This window comes from Podarcis pityusensis (genome assembly GCF_964106645.2).
Source record: "Podarcis pityusensis genome assembly, chromosome: 3".
Taxonomy (NCBI): Eukaryota; Metazoa; Chordata; class Lepidosauria; order Squamata; family Lacertidae; genus Podarcis; species Podarcis pityusensis.
The window spans coordinates 32,816,692-32,829,169 of NC_138026.1; the positions used below are offsets into that span (position 1 = coordinate 32,816,692).

Sequence of the window (12,478 nt, forward strand, 5' to 3'; positions counted from 1 at the left end):
CTTGTGGAAACTTGTTCATGCATTTATTTTGAAATGTAAAATTTTGAAGTCTACCTTTAGCAGATATGTCCTTATCAGCGCCTTCTGAACGGGCAATCATCTCTTCCCCACGCTGCTTGAGGGTTTCATAGACTGGCTGAAGTTTTTCAAGGTCGACAGACACGTTCTTATTTTCACCGATCTGTTCTTTAATCTTTTCAACCTCAGCTGAGATGGAAGGTGGTTGCCTCAAACGTTCAACAATGCGTTCTAGGCTCTCAGTGGTCGAATCTATCTTGTCATGGAACTATGCAGACAAATGGGGAGGAGGGAGAGAAGACTGGGTGAGTGACAGATTAGCAACATTTAAAAGGAACTGGGTCAAACCAGAAAAAAACCCAGTTATAGCTGAATGAACATGCTTAAAGCATCCTTAACTATTTTTGTGACATTTTTTGTCTTTCTCAACAGACTTATGATCTTAGTTTAAGCAAAATTTATGCTTCCCAATCAAGGTGTCCAAATCATATCTGCTTGTTAGTGAACTAGGCAGCTTTACAGTACAGACCAATTGTTAACTGTCTCATCATCACCATGTATTAATACCATGTATTAACAGTTTCCTGAACATGGTTTTATAACACAGAGGGAATAACACATTTTTTCTTTCACCTATCCTTAGCCACAATGTGTTATGTCATTTAAAAAATGTCAGCAATTCACATTATTAATAAGTTTTTTCTAATAAATATCCTACTGCATTGGTTAATTACTGTTAACATTATGTGGCAGTGATTAATAGACATGGTATGAACGTAAGCATCTACCTCCTAGGTAGGTCGGGTCAGAAAACCATAATGCAGTAGCATTACATTGGAAAGTTGGAAGTTGCTTCATGCCAAGTCTGACCGACAGTCAGTCACTGTCCCACCACCACTATTTTTGGCAAAGACACCAGGAGAAACCCTGGGCTGTCTTGACACCAATTAGCCTCTTTGATTGTGTGCATGCATGAACAAATCACTATTATGTAGGATACTGGCCTTATTATTCAGGGAAAAACAATTTTGTAATTCCCAAATAGGATAAGAATATTTCCATTTTTTAATCATGCCTTTCCTTCAAGGAACTTGATGGCACACGGGGAAGGTTTGATTCACGAAAATACAGTGCCCTTAATTCTTTAACAGATAGGAAGAGCAAATTTATGTGCAATGATGGGCGTATTCACATATTTGGTGACGTAGTGTCTTGGCAAGTCCACTATGTACCTAAAGTCTATTGATTTAAGATAACAACATCCTGCAGTTGGAATCTAATTGCTCTTCTAATAAATAATGTTACCTGGGTAGACTGAGAAATGGCTTCGTCCAGTGCCTGAGCTCGCTTTTTGACATCTTCTTTAATTTGACTATAAAGGGCATCAGCTGCTACATACTTCTCTTGGATTGAAAAACCTTCTCGCGGGCTCAGCTCCAGAAGCTGAGGTCCAGTTTTATTCATCTTATCTATATGAGGCTTGTGTTCAGCAATCAACTCTCGCAGTTGCTATAGCAAAGCAAAACACTTATCAGTATCTAACCCTTACATCGCCACATTCCAGCTGTCTGTGCGTCCAACACGTTCAGCTGGCAAGGTGGTCTAAATAAACAATCCCATCTGCATGCTAAGACAAAGTATAACTCATACTGGATATATCCATTTAGCCTTATTGTTGTGTTTTCAGCTCTAAGCATATAATGTTTCCTTTATACTAGGAAAAACAGCATTTTAGTCAACCAAGATATTTAAAAGAACAGAATCTGGGAAGCAAAACAATATAACTAGTCAAAAGTATTCAGCCAGTTGTCCGGCACTCTAAATGATTTATTAAGTAATGGCATTCCAGAAGATGCCAAATTGTTTAAATATGATTATAAATAGCTCGCTAGTGCTGGAGTGCTGGAGTGCTGTAACAAAAGCAAGCAAATCAAACCTCCAAGGTTACATCAAGGAATCATATTAAGATCATCCAATATTTTTGAGACTTGCAGAAAATGCTGTGCTTTAAAATGGAAGCAACACACTGTTGCACTTTGTTCAGCTCCTTTTAAAGCATAACTTAATGGAACAAACTGTTATAGTTTTAAAGTTCACTTTTAGAAGGTGCTTCCGGGTACTTTTTCTTTTGTTTGCCTCCAGTTTCTGTTGTATTCAGTGTGCCTTCACTACTACTCAATGAGGCTTTAGCTGATTTTTCTACCCAGAACACTCTCTATAATTAATCTCCAACTTTGCTAATATGAAGACAGCCATGTTTCTCTTTATTGCTGCACTCTGCCTAATCAGGAACCTCTGTCTTTTGTTAAGGCTGGAGGCAGAACTGAGTAACTGCTGGACTTATGTTTCCAAAATTGGGGGTCAGCCATCACTTCTTTCCCCAAATTCCTGGGTACAAACTGAGTCTGCAGCACCTAATCCAATTCAGCCTGCAATCTCTCTTAAAACTGAATCTAAATGCAGATGTAGTGGCCACAACCATTTTTGTTTTTTGTTGCTGTCCCCCAACCCCTTTTCCCTATCCTCTGCTTTGCATAACATCCTGACTGATTAAGAGTTCTGGAGAACTCAAAAGATTGTGATATTTTGGCTGGTCCAAAACTGTGGTGTTTCCCAACTGTGGATTTTTGATTTTTTTTTTCTTAGGGAACACCACAGCTTGCTTTGCATTCCAGCTATTTTGGATACTGTTGAACATTTTCATTCCTTTTAAAAAATGCAAATAAATAAATAAATAAATAAATGAATGAATTAATTAGTGAATTAATTCACTAATCCGCTTTTCACAATGACTGCTCTGCCTTGAGAATAGTTTTAAACTTGTGGTTATATTAAAATAGTAAGATTTTGTTTCGTAAAAAAATGGATTTTGGGTTGTTGTTGTTAACAGAGAGTAAAAAATATGTAAAATCTGATATTGGTTGGTTTGGTGAATGTGACATGCTAAAGAGAGGGCTGCACTTCTGTTGACCTTTGGAATTAACAGCATTTTGTAAGACGACTGCAAACTTACCCGGTGCTCTTCTTGTTGTTGCTTTAGGGTTTCATATTCAAGAGCTGGTGCTGGAAGCTGTGATATTACTGTTTTTGTTTCCGTTAGCCATGGCCAAATCTCTTCATAAGTCTCCCAGAACTGACTGGCTAGAGACTGAGCTCTTTCTAGCTGCAGGTTCCTCTTAGAGTTCATTTGACAGAGTGTATTATACTTCTGCAAGAGGTCTTCCAGCTTCTTCTATTAAAGAAATTACCAACAAACACCAGCATTTGGTTGGAGAAATTTACATTGTGGCAGGTGACTAGTCTTGCTATATAACAGGGTGGGCAATCTTTCAGCTCCTTAGGGGGCAAGTAGGTAGGTGCTTGGGGAAGGCATATCCACCAAGGAGTCGTGGATTCAGCATTCTGGGTCCAATTCTATGGAACTCCTTACTGGTTGATATCAGGAAGGCCCTCTTTCCTGTTGAATTTCGAGTGTCTACTGAAGGCCTTTTTAAATTTCAACAGGCATTTCAAGTAAATTTTAAGAAGATAAGATGAACCTGCTGGATCAGGCCAATGGTCCATCTAGTCACCCATCCTGTTCTCACAATGACTTGTGGAAAACCAGCATGCAAGATTCAAGCACAAGAGCACTTTCCCCTCCTCTGGTTTCCAGCAACTGGTATTCAGAAGCATCACTGCCTCCAACTGCGCAGAGCACAGCCATTATGGCTAATAGCCATTGAGAGCTTTATCCTCTATGAATTTGTCTAATCCTCTTTTGAAGCCATGCAAGTTAGAGGCCATCACTGCCTCCTGCAAGTTCCACAGTTTAACCAAGCGCGGCATGATGCAGCCAACTTGAGGCAGCTTAAGCTTTCAAGGCACATTTCAGCCCCCCCTTACATAATCTTAGTGGGCTCCAGCAACATGGCTTGGGAATCCCTTACGCATGCAGATTTTCAAGTGCAAATCATGCTCCATTACCTTCATGGTTTGTTTGTCCTCTTCTGTGCATGTCTTCATAATCTCATCCCCAGATGCAACAAGCTCTTCTATTGTATCCTTGTGTTTCAAAATCTCCATGGTAAATGCCTAATTACATAATACAATATTCTGGTATTAGGAATATGAGGACACAGAGCAAAAGCCTGCACTATAATGGTTTGAAAATTAAATCATGGCAGAAAAAGTAATGGCCATTAATTATTGCATTACAGATGGAATCACATTTGTTCACCTTTTGAACTTGTAGCTGAGCAATGGTCTGGTCACGTTCAAGCCTAATGTCACCCAGAGACATCAGTTTATTTTCTGTTTCCTCAACCCAGGCTAATTCAGTGTCGGCTGCTTGATCAAACTAAAGAAAGCACAGAAAAAATAAAATAGCAATTCATAAAAAAAACTCCAACTGGATGGGTAGAGGGTTTAAAATGGAAAAGATATTTCAGAAAAGACATTTGATAAGATTGAGAGGTGGGGATCATAGCTCAGTGGAAAGACTGCACTGGTTACATTTACACAGCCCCAAGTTTATCAGAACCTGTTTATATTTTGGATATCAGAACCAGTAAAACCCTAAATTGCAAAGCTGCCTCTAGGCCAGTTCTAGAATGGTGGGTATTTTAAGCTGCAATGCTAAGGGAGTTGCACATAGCTAAGAAAGTGTCTTGCAACACCTTTAGGAGGGGATAGAGGATGAAGCGATCAAGGTGTCAATGGCAACAAGATAGTGCCTGTAAACTTCCTTGCTAGACCATAAGCTTTCCACAGTTTGTGCATTTAGACCTGGCAGAGGAGATGTGGCCTCTTCACTTAAGAGATATGATGGAGGATGAGAGAAATCTGGGTATTCTTAAAGGGACAGGTAAGGCAAGGCAGAATAGTGCAACATGCTTCGGTGGCATTTGTCAAACATACAGAGTCAGAAAGGTAAAGATTGTAAGCAGTGGGCCAAATATCATTGAACAGCAAGTGTGATGTCTCTGTGCAAAGCTCAAAAGTATACGAAATAAACACAGTGATCATTCACAACAGCACTAATTTGCAACGATATAATTTTCCTCCCTTTGCTGTGATGAGAGAAAAAAACTTTGCCTTGCATGAAATTGAAACAAGTAGCTTCAAGCTTGCTGATGAATTTTTGTTCAGCAGCTGCTGGCTAAAGTTTCCCTTTGAAGTTATTTTGTTGAAGAATAATGACTTTCAGGTCAGCAGCACAGTATCCTGGAATCAGTGCTAGTAGTTAAGAGTGTGAGGCTAGGTGGCTCGTTGCTGTGATTGAATATAATGCAGCTTCTTATAATACCCACACAGTTTATTCTTATTTTAATAAATTCTAGGGCTCTCTGTGACACTGAGGAGTATATCAAAATCAGCTTATTTCAGAAGTGTTACAAAGAGGAAGCAGGAAATGTCAGAGCCACATTATACTTTATACTTCAACCGGAATTCTCTGTCAAAATTCTCACAAACATCAAAGGTAATATTAATACTTGCTTTTCTTTAAACATCTTTTGCTCTTGTCCATCTTTAAGATTATTTCCCTGCCTCAATAGAGAGATTATTTTTTAGTTAGGCTAGATCAATGGCATTAAAATCAATGGGCAGCAAAATAGGAATTGCTTCTTGGTAGAAGTTGACAGTCCAGTTGTGCGAACGCAAGTCATGAGTATCTATAGCATACACATATTTCCCCCCCCCCCGAAAATCTTATCCTTTCAGAGACCACTAGTGGATTTCTTTCAAATGTCATTTTCCAAACATGGAGAAGAGAGCAAGTTCGTGCCCACTGAGCTTCCTCCCACCATGACAATACTACTGGTGGTACCCTGACTTCCACACTCTGGGGGAAGGTTCTAAAGAAGGGAGAGCCCGCTGTATGAACCTAGATTAGCACCCTGATCACAAAGGGTTCTGACAGAGGCAGAGCCTACACATAAAGCAGACTCCTCATTTGAGACCTTCCCCTTCAACATGCGGATGGCGCAGGGGAAGGGAAGCCAGGGTCTGTTATCCCACTAGGCACTGCTGTCATATGCAAATGTTCCATCCTCAACTTTGTTTCTTCGCTTGGGCTCACCAGACCAGTTCTCAACTGAACTTTGAGAGCCTTGGAGAACTTTGAGAGCCTTCCCCATCCTGGTTCTTTCCAAATGCTCTGAAATACAGTTTCCATCACTGGCCATACTGACTAGGGCTGCTGTGATCTAGAGTCCAAATTATATTGAGGGCACCAAGTTGGAGAAGGCTACTGTAGAGCAATTGGTATGCTCGTGAAGCACAATACTTGAATGGTCTAGTTTAAGCAGACAAATAAATATACACAACAAGTTTCAACGTGAATCATGTTCCTAAAAGAAAGAGGTAGAGAAACTGATAAGGTGGATAACTTTCACTGGACCCAATCATGATGGTGGGAGCACATGCGACCTTTAGAGGTCATCAAAATTCTTCATTATGTCTGATGCTTTCAACATATGCTGGTTGAAGAAGAAATAATCCTATTAAGCTGCTTGAGAAAGTTGATAATTTACATGTTTGTGGTAACAGAGTCACTTCCAACTGAAGGTGAAATTTAATGGATAAGCTGTCATATCTTATTCTTTAATTATGAATCATGACTGAAAAGCAAGTTACGTGGGCTGAGGTTTCTCCATGTTTTTCATGAGTAATTCTTTATCACACTGTTTAATCTATTTGAAACAAGCCACAAACATTTGCTGTCATCTCACATTTATAATCAGAGAAGGTACTTTTGGCCTGAACATTCTGTTTTGAAAGAGAGGCATATAAACTGAGTCATACTAAATTAAAGGGCCAACAAATTAGAAGCTCTAAAAAAGAAAAAGAAAACCTTCGAACAAAACACTGATGTTTAAATTAAGACCATTTTAATACTGCCCACAACTGCAAATAATGTTTATATTTCCTGCAAAGCTGCATCCAGTGGCTACTGTACACATCTTTACTTCAACCATTCATTTACACAAGCTGATATATGACCTACATAGCAGCATAAATAATAAGTTACAGGGTTTGAGTTTACAATTCTTTCTGTACTGAAATTCCCACTGAGATCACTGCATGATGCTACTCGTAATGCCTCTCAGTATGAGACCGATCTGTAATTTCTGTGTCAACTAGAAGACAGATGGCTACAACAATGACTGGATTTGCTTTGGTCTAGGACTCATGTCTGACAACTATGACCAAGCTCTTTTCAAGTTTGGCCCCAGTTCTTGCAAAGACTTAGCATGCATGTGCCAATAATATGAACAGCAGCCTTTTCTTTTGGTAGGGATTCCCAGATACACACCTGGATGTATTCCTAGAACAGATAAATATACATATTTTTTTCCCTATCACGCATAGACTGAAATGAGAATTATGGTCATTTTTACCTGCTGCGATCTGAAAATGGCAGCATCAATTTCTTCCACTTTCTGAGTTATAGTGTCGCTCACTAATCTGTACCGTTCGTTGTCTTCTGTGATCATTTTGTCTATCCCTTCCCTTGCTCTCCATGGCACCAGTTCAAGCAAAGCACTGCTGACTTCGTTAAGAGTGTCCAGTAAACTTTTATTATCTTTTGCTTCTTTTTTCAGTGCCTAAAAAGGAATATTTAAGGTAAACAAATTAAAAATAACACATTGGCGCAGAAACAAAATCTGCACAGCTCAAAGGTTCCACCCATGGGGCTTTTTTGGTTTTCTCCTTCTCCCATCTTCAGTTTTTTTTATTGAGTTTAAGAGTACATAGCTGAAATGCTACAGCTGCAAGCCAAAGCTATAAATATTGCTCTTTTCAACTTGGCTACCTTTGCTTTTGTTACAAGCATGCTTGGGACCCCCTAACCTCTCACACTATCAATATAAATAAATAAATAAACAAAGGACCTACCTACATGATGCTGACACAAACCTCTAAACTAATAAAAGATGATAGTGCAAAAGAACAATACCCCATCTCTCTCTCTCCACCTCCCTCCCCTACTCTGAAATGCATTCTTGAAATACGATAACGCTTCTTGCTTAGCCGGATGAAAGGATGTGCATGAGGTGTGAATATATGCAAAAACGTCCCAACTTCTGTGTAGCTGTACAAAGGGAAGTGTCACGCCTGTTGCTCCACCCACTTTTGCTGCTGGCATGTGGCCCCCGGAACGCTGTCCACAAGCAAACACAGCATTTTACGCTCACCTTTTGTCTTTCTTGCGCTTGACTTAACTCTTCACCTTTGGGGACCTGCGCTTCGTACGACTGTAATTCCACCTCAACTTTATCCAGCCAAGTGCAGAGTTTCTCATGAGCTGACAGAAGCTGATCGGAAAGCTGTAGAGCCTGTTCTAAAGTCTTGGACACATCAGAACTCAGCTTCGTTATGTCCTTGTACCTTGTTTTAATGCCTTCCAATTTATCTTGAATTATGACAACTTCATCACCTGCAATGCGAAAGGGGTATTTAACACACTAATCATCTAAAGCGACCAGTATGTTTTTAGTGTTTAAATCCACAGGTGAAAATAGAACAAATATTTCATCCTGATCAAGCTAGTTTTTCTTCTAAGCATGGAAGCTTCACTGTGCACATGCAACTTTAGCCCACCCCACCCCATCCCTGTCTTATTTTAGATTGGGCTCCACCAAAATAAATCTAGGTCAAGCCTCAGCCAATCAGGATTCTCTAGGTCAGGGACGAGGAACCTATGGTCATCCAGATGTTGCTGGACTACAACTCCCATCTTTGCATGATTATTGGCCGGCTCTGATGGGAGATGGAGTCCAACAACATCTGGACTCCCTATCCCTGTTCTATGCACTGGCTCACACCAATTAAATCATCAGTACAAGCTGGGAGCCCTAATGATTTCTGAGTAGGTGACAGGCAGTATGGTAGGCAGAGCTCAGTATTCATGGCTCAGGGTTTTGCCTGCTCTGAAGTTCAGAATCAGTCTCTCTGAATATGGGAATAACATGATAGCATTCCAAGCTAAGGAGCAGATGGATGGCCTTTCCTTCTACCGCATGGCAACTTTATTTGACTATATCTTTAAAAAAACAACCAACTATGTCTTTTCTCCAATATACATGAAATTACACAAATATTGAGATTTTGTGGTATGTACAGTAATTAAATTTAATCCATTAAAATAAGGCAGGTAATGAATCAACTGACAGAGCTAATTACAATTAAGAACATTTTCCTCTTTGAGTGGCTATGTCCATGCAATTGCCGTTATACAGAGAGTAAAAGTCAGAATTGAAACTGCACTGTTCGTTATACTATATGTTTACCTTTCAGTGAACAATTCAGGTTCTAATTCTGTAATTCTTCTCCTTCTCTCCTCCCTCCCTTCTTCCCAGCCCCAAACTATGTATATCTTGGAGAGTTCATGGAGTTAGAGACTGGAAAATTTAGAAGATGTTGGTCTACAAGCCAGACATGCTGTGTGCAATTGGAATGCAACTTTCCCACAGTACTAGGTCCACTGTGGGGGAAGCAGCCTCTCTCACAGCAATAGGTAGATTAATTACTCAGTCCATTTTTTAAAAAACTCTTTTTTTAACATTTACTACAACATTCTTCTATATAGCTGTTTAAGCAGTCTATTTACTCCTTCCTTACATCTATTGGCTGAGATCCAAATGGACATGCATCATGATACCACACATTACAAACTGCTTTAAAATGCTGAAGTGCTACTCAAAAATCATAAAATAAGGAACTATTCAAACTATAATCAAATTCTTCCAGAACCATGAATATTCAAGTTAGGGGTGAGTGATCATACTCTTGTTTTCAAGAGTTTCAACTGAATAGGTAAAGGTAAAGGGACCCCTGACCATTAGGTCCAGTCGTGACCGACTCTGGGGTTGCGGCGCTCATCTTGCTTTATTGGCCAAGGGAGCCGGCATACAGCTTCCGGGTCACGTGGCCAGCATGACTAGGCCGCTTCTGGCGAACCAGAGCAGCACGAGGAAACGCTGTTTACCTTCCCGCCAGAGTGGTACCTATTTATCTACTTGCACTTTGATGTGCTTTCGAACTGCTAGGTTGGCAGGAGCAGGGATCGAGCAATGGGAGCTCACCCTGTCACAGGGATTCGAACCGCCGACCTTCTGATCAGCAAGTCCTAGGCTCTGTGGTTTAACCCACAGCGCCATCCACGTCCCTTCAACTGAATACTGTACTATAAAAAAGTCTCAAGCCACTTTTAGTGTTAAGTTCAAAATTTTAAGAAGCTTCTTTTACAAATCCCTGTACTTCATTTACAAATCCCTGAACCCTAAGACTCCCCAAAATTTGGGGGTCATGTCCCTAGCAGAACAACATTTTGTGATGAGACCTGGAATGTGAATAAGAGAAATAATTTCCAGAGGCAAAGAAATGATCTATATGCTATTTCCATAAAGGATAAGGCCTTCCCTCTCCCTGACAGAAACGACACATGGAAAGTTAGTTTCCTGTCAGGCATTCTGGGATTTGTAGTCACTATTTTCAGCAGGAAAATTTGCTCTGTCAAGGGCTGGTAGCATTTTTTCACTGTCTCTCCCTTTCCCAAATTGAAGTTTCTGTTCTATGGGACAACAACTCTTACCTTCGCTGCGGGTTCACCAGCCATAGTCCTGAGCTCATGCCAAGAAACACTGGGTCAGTACCTGAAGCACTGCCCCGGGAATTTGAATACGCTCCACTCCAGAACAGTAGCAGCTAACCACTTGTGCTGGCTCATAACATCACCTTACCCCATGGCCTCTCGGCTGATCAAGGAAGCAATGGACTAAGAGAGGAGAATGGGAAGGAGCAGAGGCCAAGTCTATTGCTCCCCACAACAATATTAAAACTGGATCCAGTGTGTGCTCAAAATCCAAAGAGGATGAAATCTGGAAGGCTATTTCACCATATATTCCCCAGCAGTAGAGTGAAATTCTCCAACTGTTCAAACATATGTTAAGAAATTCTCTTCTGAGAAATTTCCTATCAGCCCTAAATTTTCCCAATAGCTCTGCACAGTAGACCAGTAGAATATTACAGCAGGAAGGCTGAGGCTGAGTTAATGGTTTGCCTAATGTCACCTAGGAAGTTCATGGCTGTGGTTAAATTTGAACTGAAGACTCCCAGCTCATGCTCTCAACCACTATGCTACACCAACTCTCATTACTGCTTTCTTTTCACATACCTGGGAGTAAGCTCTGCTGAGCTCAGTCATGCTTACCTCTGAGCGGACAGGTATAGTATTACACTGTGAAACTTTATTACACACTGCACCCATAATTTTAAACTTATCCCATTACTTATGAACAAAAAAGTTTTTTTTAAATGAGCTTTAAAAAGGTTCCAGTAGGAGTCAATGAGCCCCCAAAAGTTTCTACTTTACTTGTCTTCATTGTCATAAATCATTAATTTCCTCATGGCTTTCTCACCTGTTGTTTGTTTGAGAAGCTCCAAACCATTTTGTATAGCCTGATCAACATTTTGCTTTCTGAGCAGAATCTCTTCTTGCAGAGCCTAGAAAATTTTAGAATGCTTTTATCATCAGAGAAGTCATCATTTAAAATCTATAAAGCTGAAAGTCTATAAGCAGCCACTTATTCTCTCAGAGTGAGAATTGGAGCAGGGTGCGGGGAGGATAAAGGCTTAAAAATAAATGATCAGGATACAGAATTAAAGGACTATTACAATAAAAAAATGAGAAGTAATATGAAATAGTGCTTAAAATGGTAAAATAAAATCAACAGAAAAAAAAATGGAAATACCAGCATTTCAGTTTGTTGTTTCACAAGCAAGTCAGTATTGTAGTCTTGGACTGCCAGTTTGCTCAGTTTCTCATGTACTTCATTCAGCCAATTCATCAATTCAACTTCATCCTCTCCAAAAATCTGAGCATTGCAATAGGCTTGCTGTAGAAGCTGAGCCCTACTGCCACTTTTCTCTCGAATCTCAGTGTATTGGGCTTCTGAAGAATCTAGTTTCTCCTGCACCATTTCCTTGTCTTCCTTGGAGCTCAATGCCTTTAAAGCCTGACCAATATTAATAGCTTGCTCCAAATTTTTGTTGCGAGTGGCGATGTCTTCCTCAAAGGCCTAAATGAAGTTTTCAAAGTAGTAAGAAAAAGAAAAGAAAAACAAGCAAACAAAAAAACCCCCATAAAACCAAATATGAAAACAACTCAAGAACAACCAAAAGAATATAATTTTGATGGTAAAAGAAGCATATAAACAAAGTAATAAAAAAATGTGTTGGGGGGAATACTCCACTTTTGATTTACAAATCATAAAATAATTGCCGCAATGAAAGGCACATTAAGATCTTACTTTATGTTGAGAAATCTGCTGTTGTAGTTTGGAAGCCTGTGTTCCAATGGGTTCTGAATTTGAAAGCCTCTTTTCAGTGATGGTTAGCCACTCAACCAGTGGTTCTAAAGTTTCATGGAATTGCTGTGCTACAGCTGAGATACCTTCCAACTGACGATTCCTAC

At 39.9% G+C, this 12,478-nt stretch overlaps 1 protein-coding gene across 34 annotated transcripts in view; it reads right to left on the reverse strand.

Moving 5' to 3' along the window:
• LOC308472756 (dystonin-like) overlaps nt 1–12,478 on the reverse strand; it is a 306,554-nt gene that overhangs the window by 52,249 nt on the left and 241,827 nt on the right. For 30 of the 34 annotated variants that reach the window (XM_080997841.1, XM_080997871.1, XM_080997842.1 and 27 more), the window contains 10 exons: nt 12,315–12,474; nt 11,757–12,083; nt 11,424–11,508; nt 8,199–8,440; nt 7,401–7,607; nt 4,238–4,357; nt 3,985–4,092; nt 3,032–3,250; nt 1,324–1,527; nt 55–286 (listed from right to left, as the gene is read on the reverse strand). In XM_080997841.1, the coding sequence (XP_080853967.1) occupies nt 55–286; nt 1,324–1,527; nt 3,032–3,250; nt 3,985–4,092; nt 4,238–4,357; nt 7,401–7,607; nt 8,199–8,440; nt 11,424–11,508; nt 11,757–12,083; nt 12,315–12,474 (1,904 nt within the window). The remainder of the gene's footprint in view (nt 1–54; nt 287–1,323; nt 1,528–3,031; nt 3,251–3,984; nt 4,093–4,237; nt 4,358–7,400; nt 7,608–8,198; nt 8,441–11,423; nt 11,509–11,756; nt 12,084–12,314; nt 12,475–12,478) is intronic. The other 4 variants (XM_080997848.1, XM_080997846.1, XM_080997861.1 and 1 more) reach the window with 1 other exon arrangement.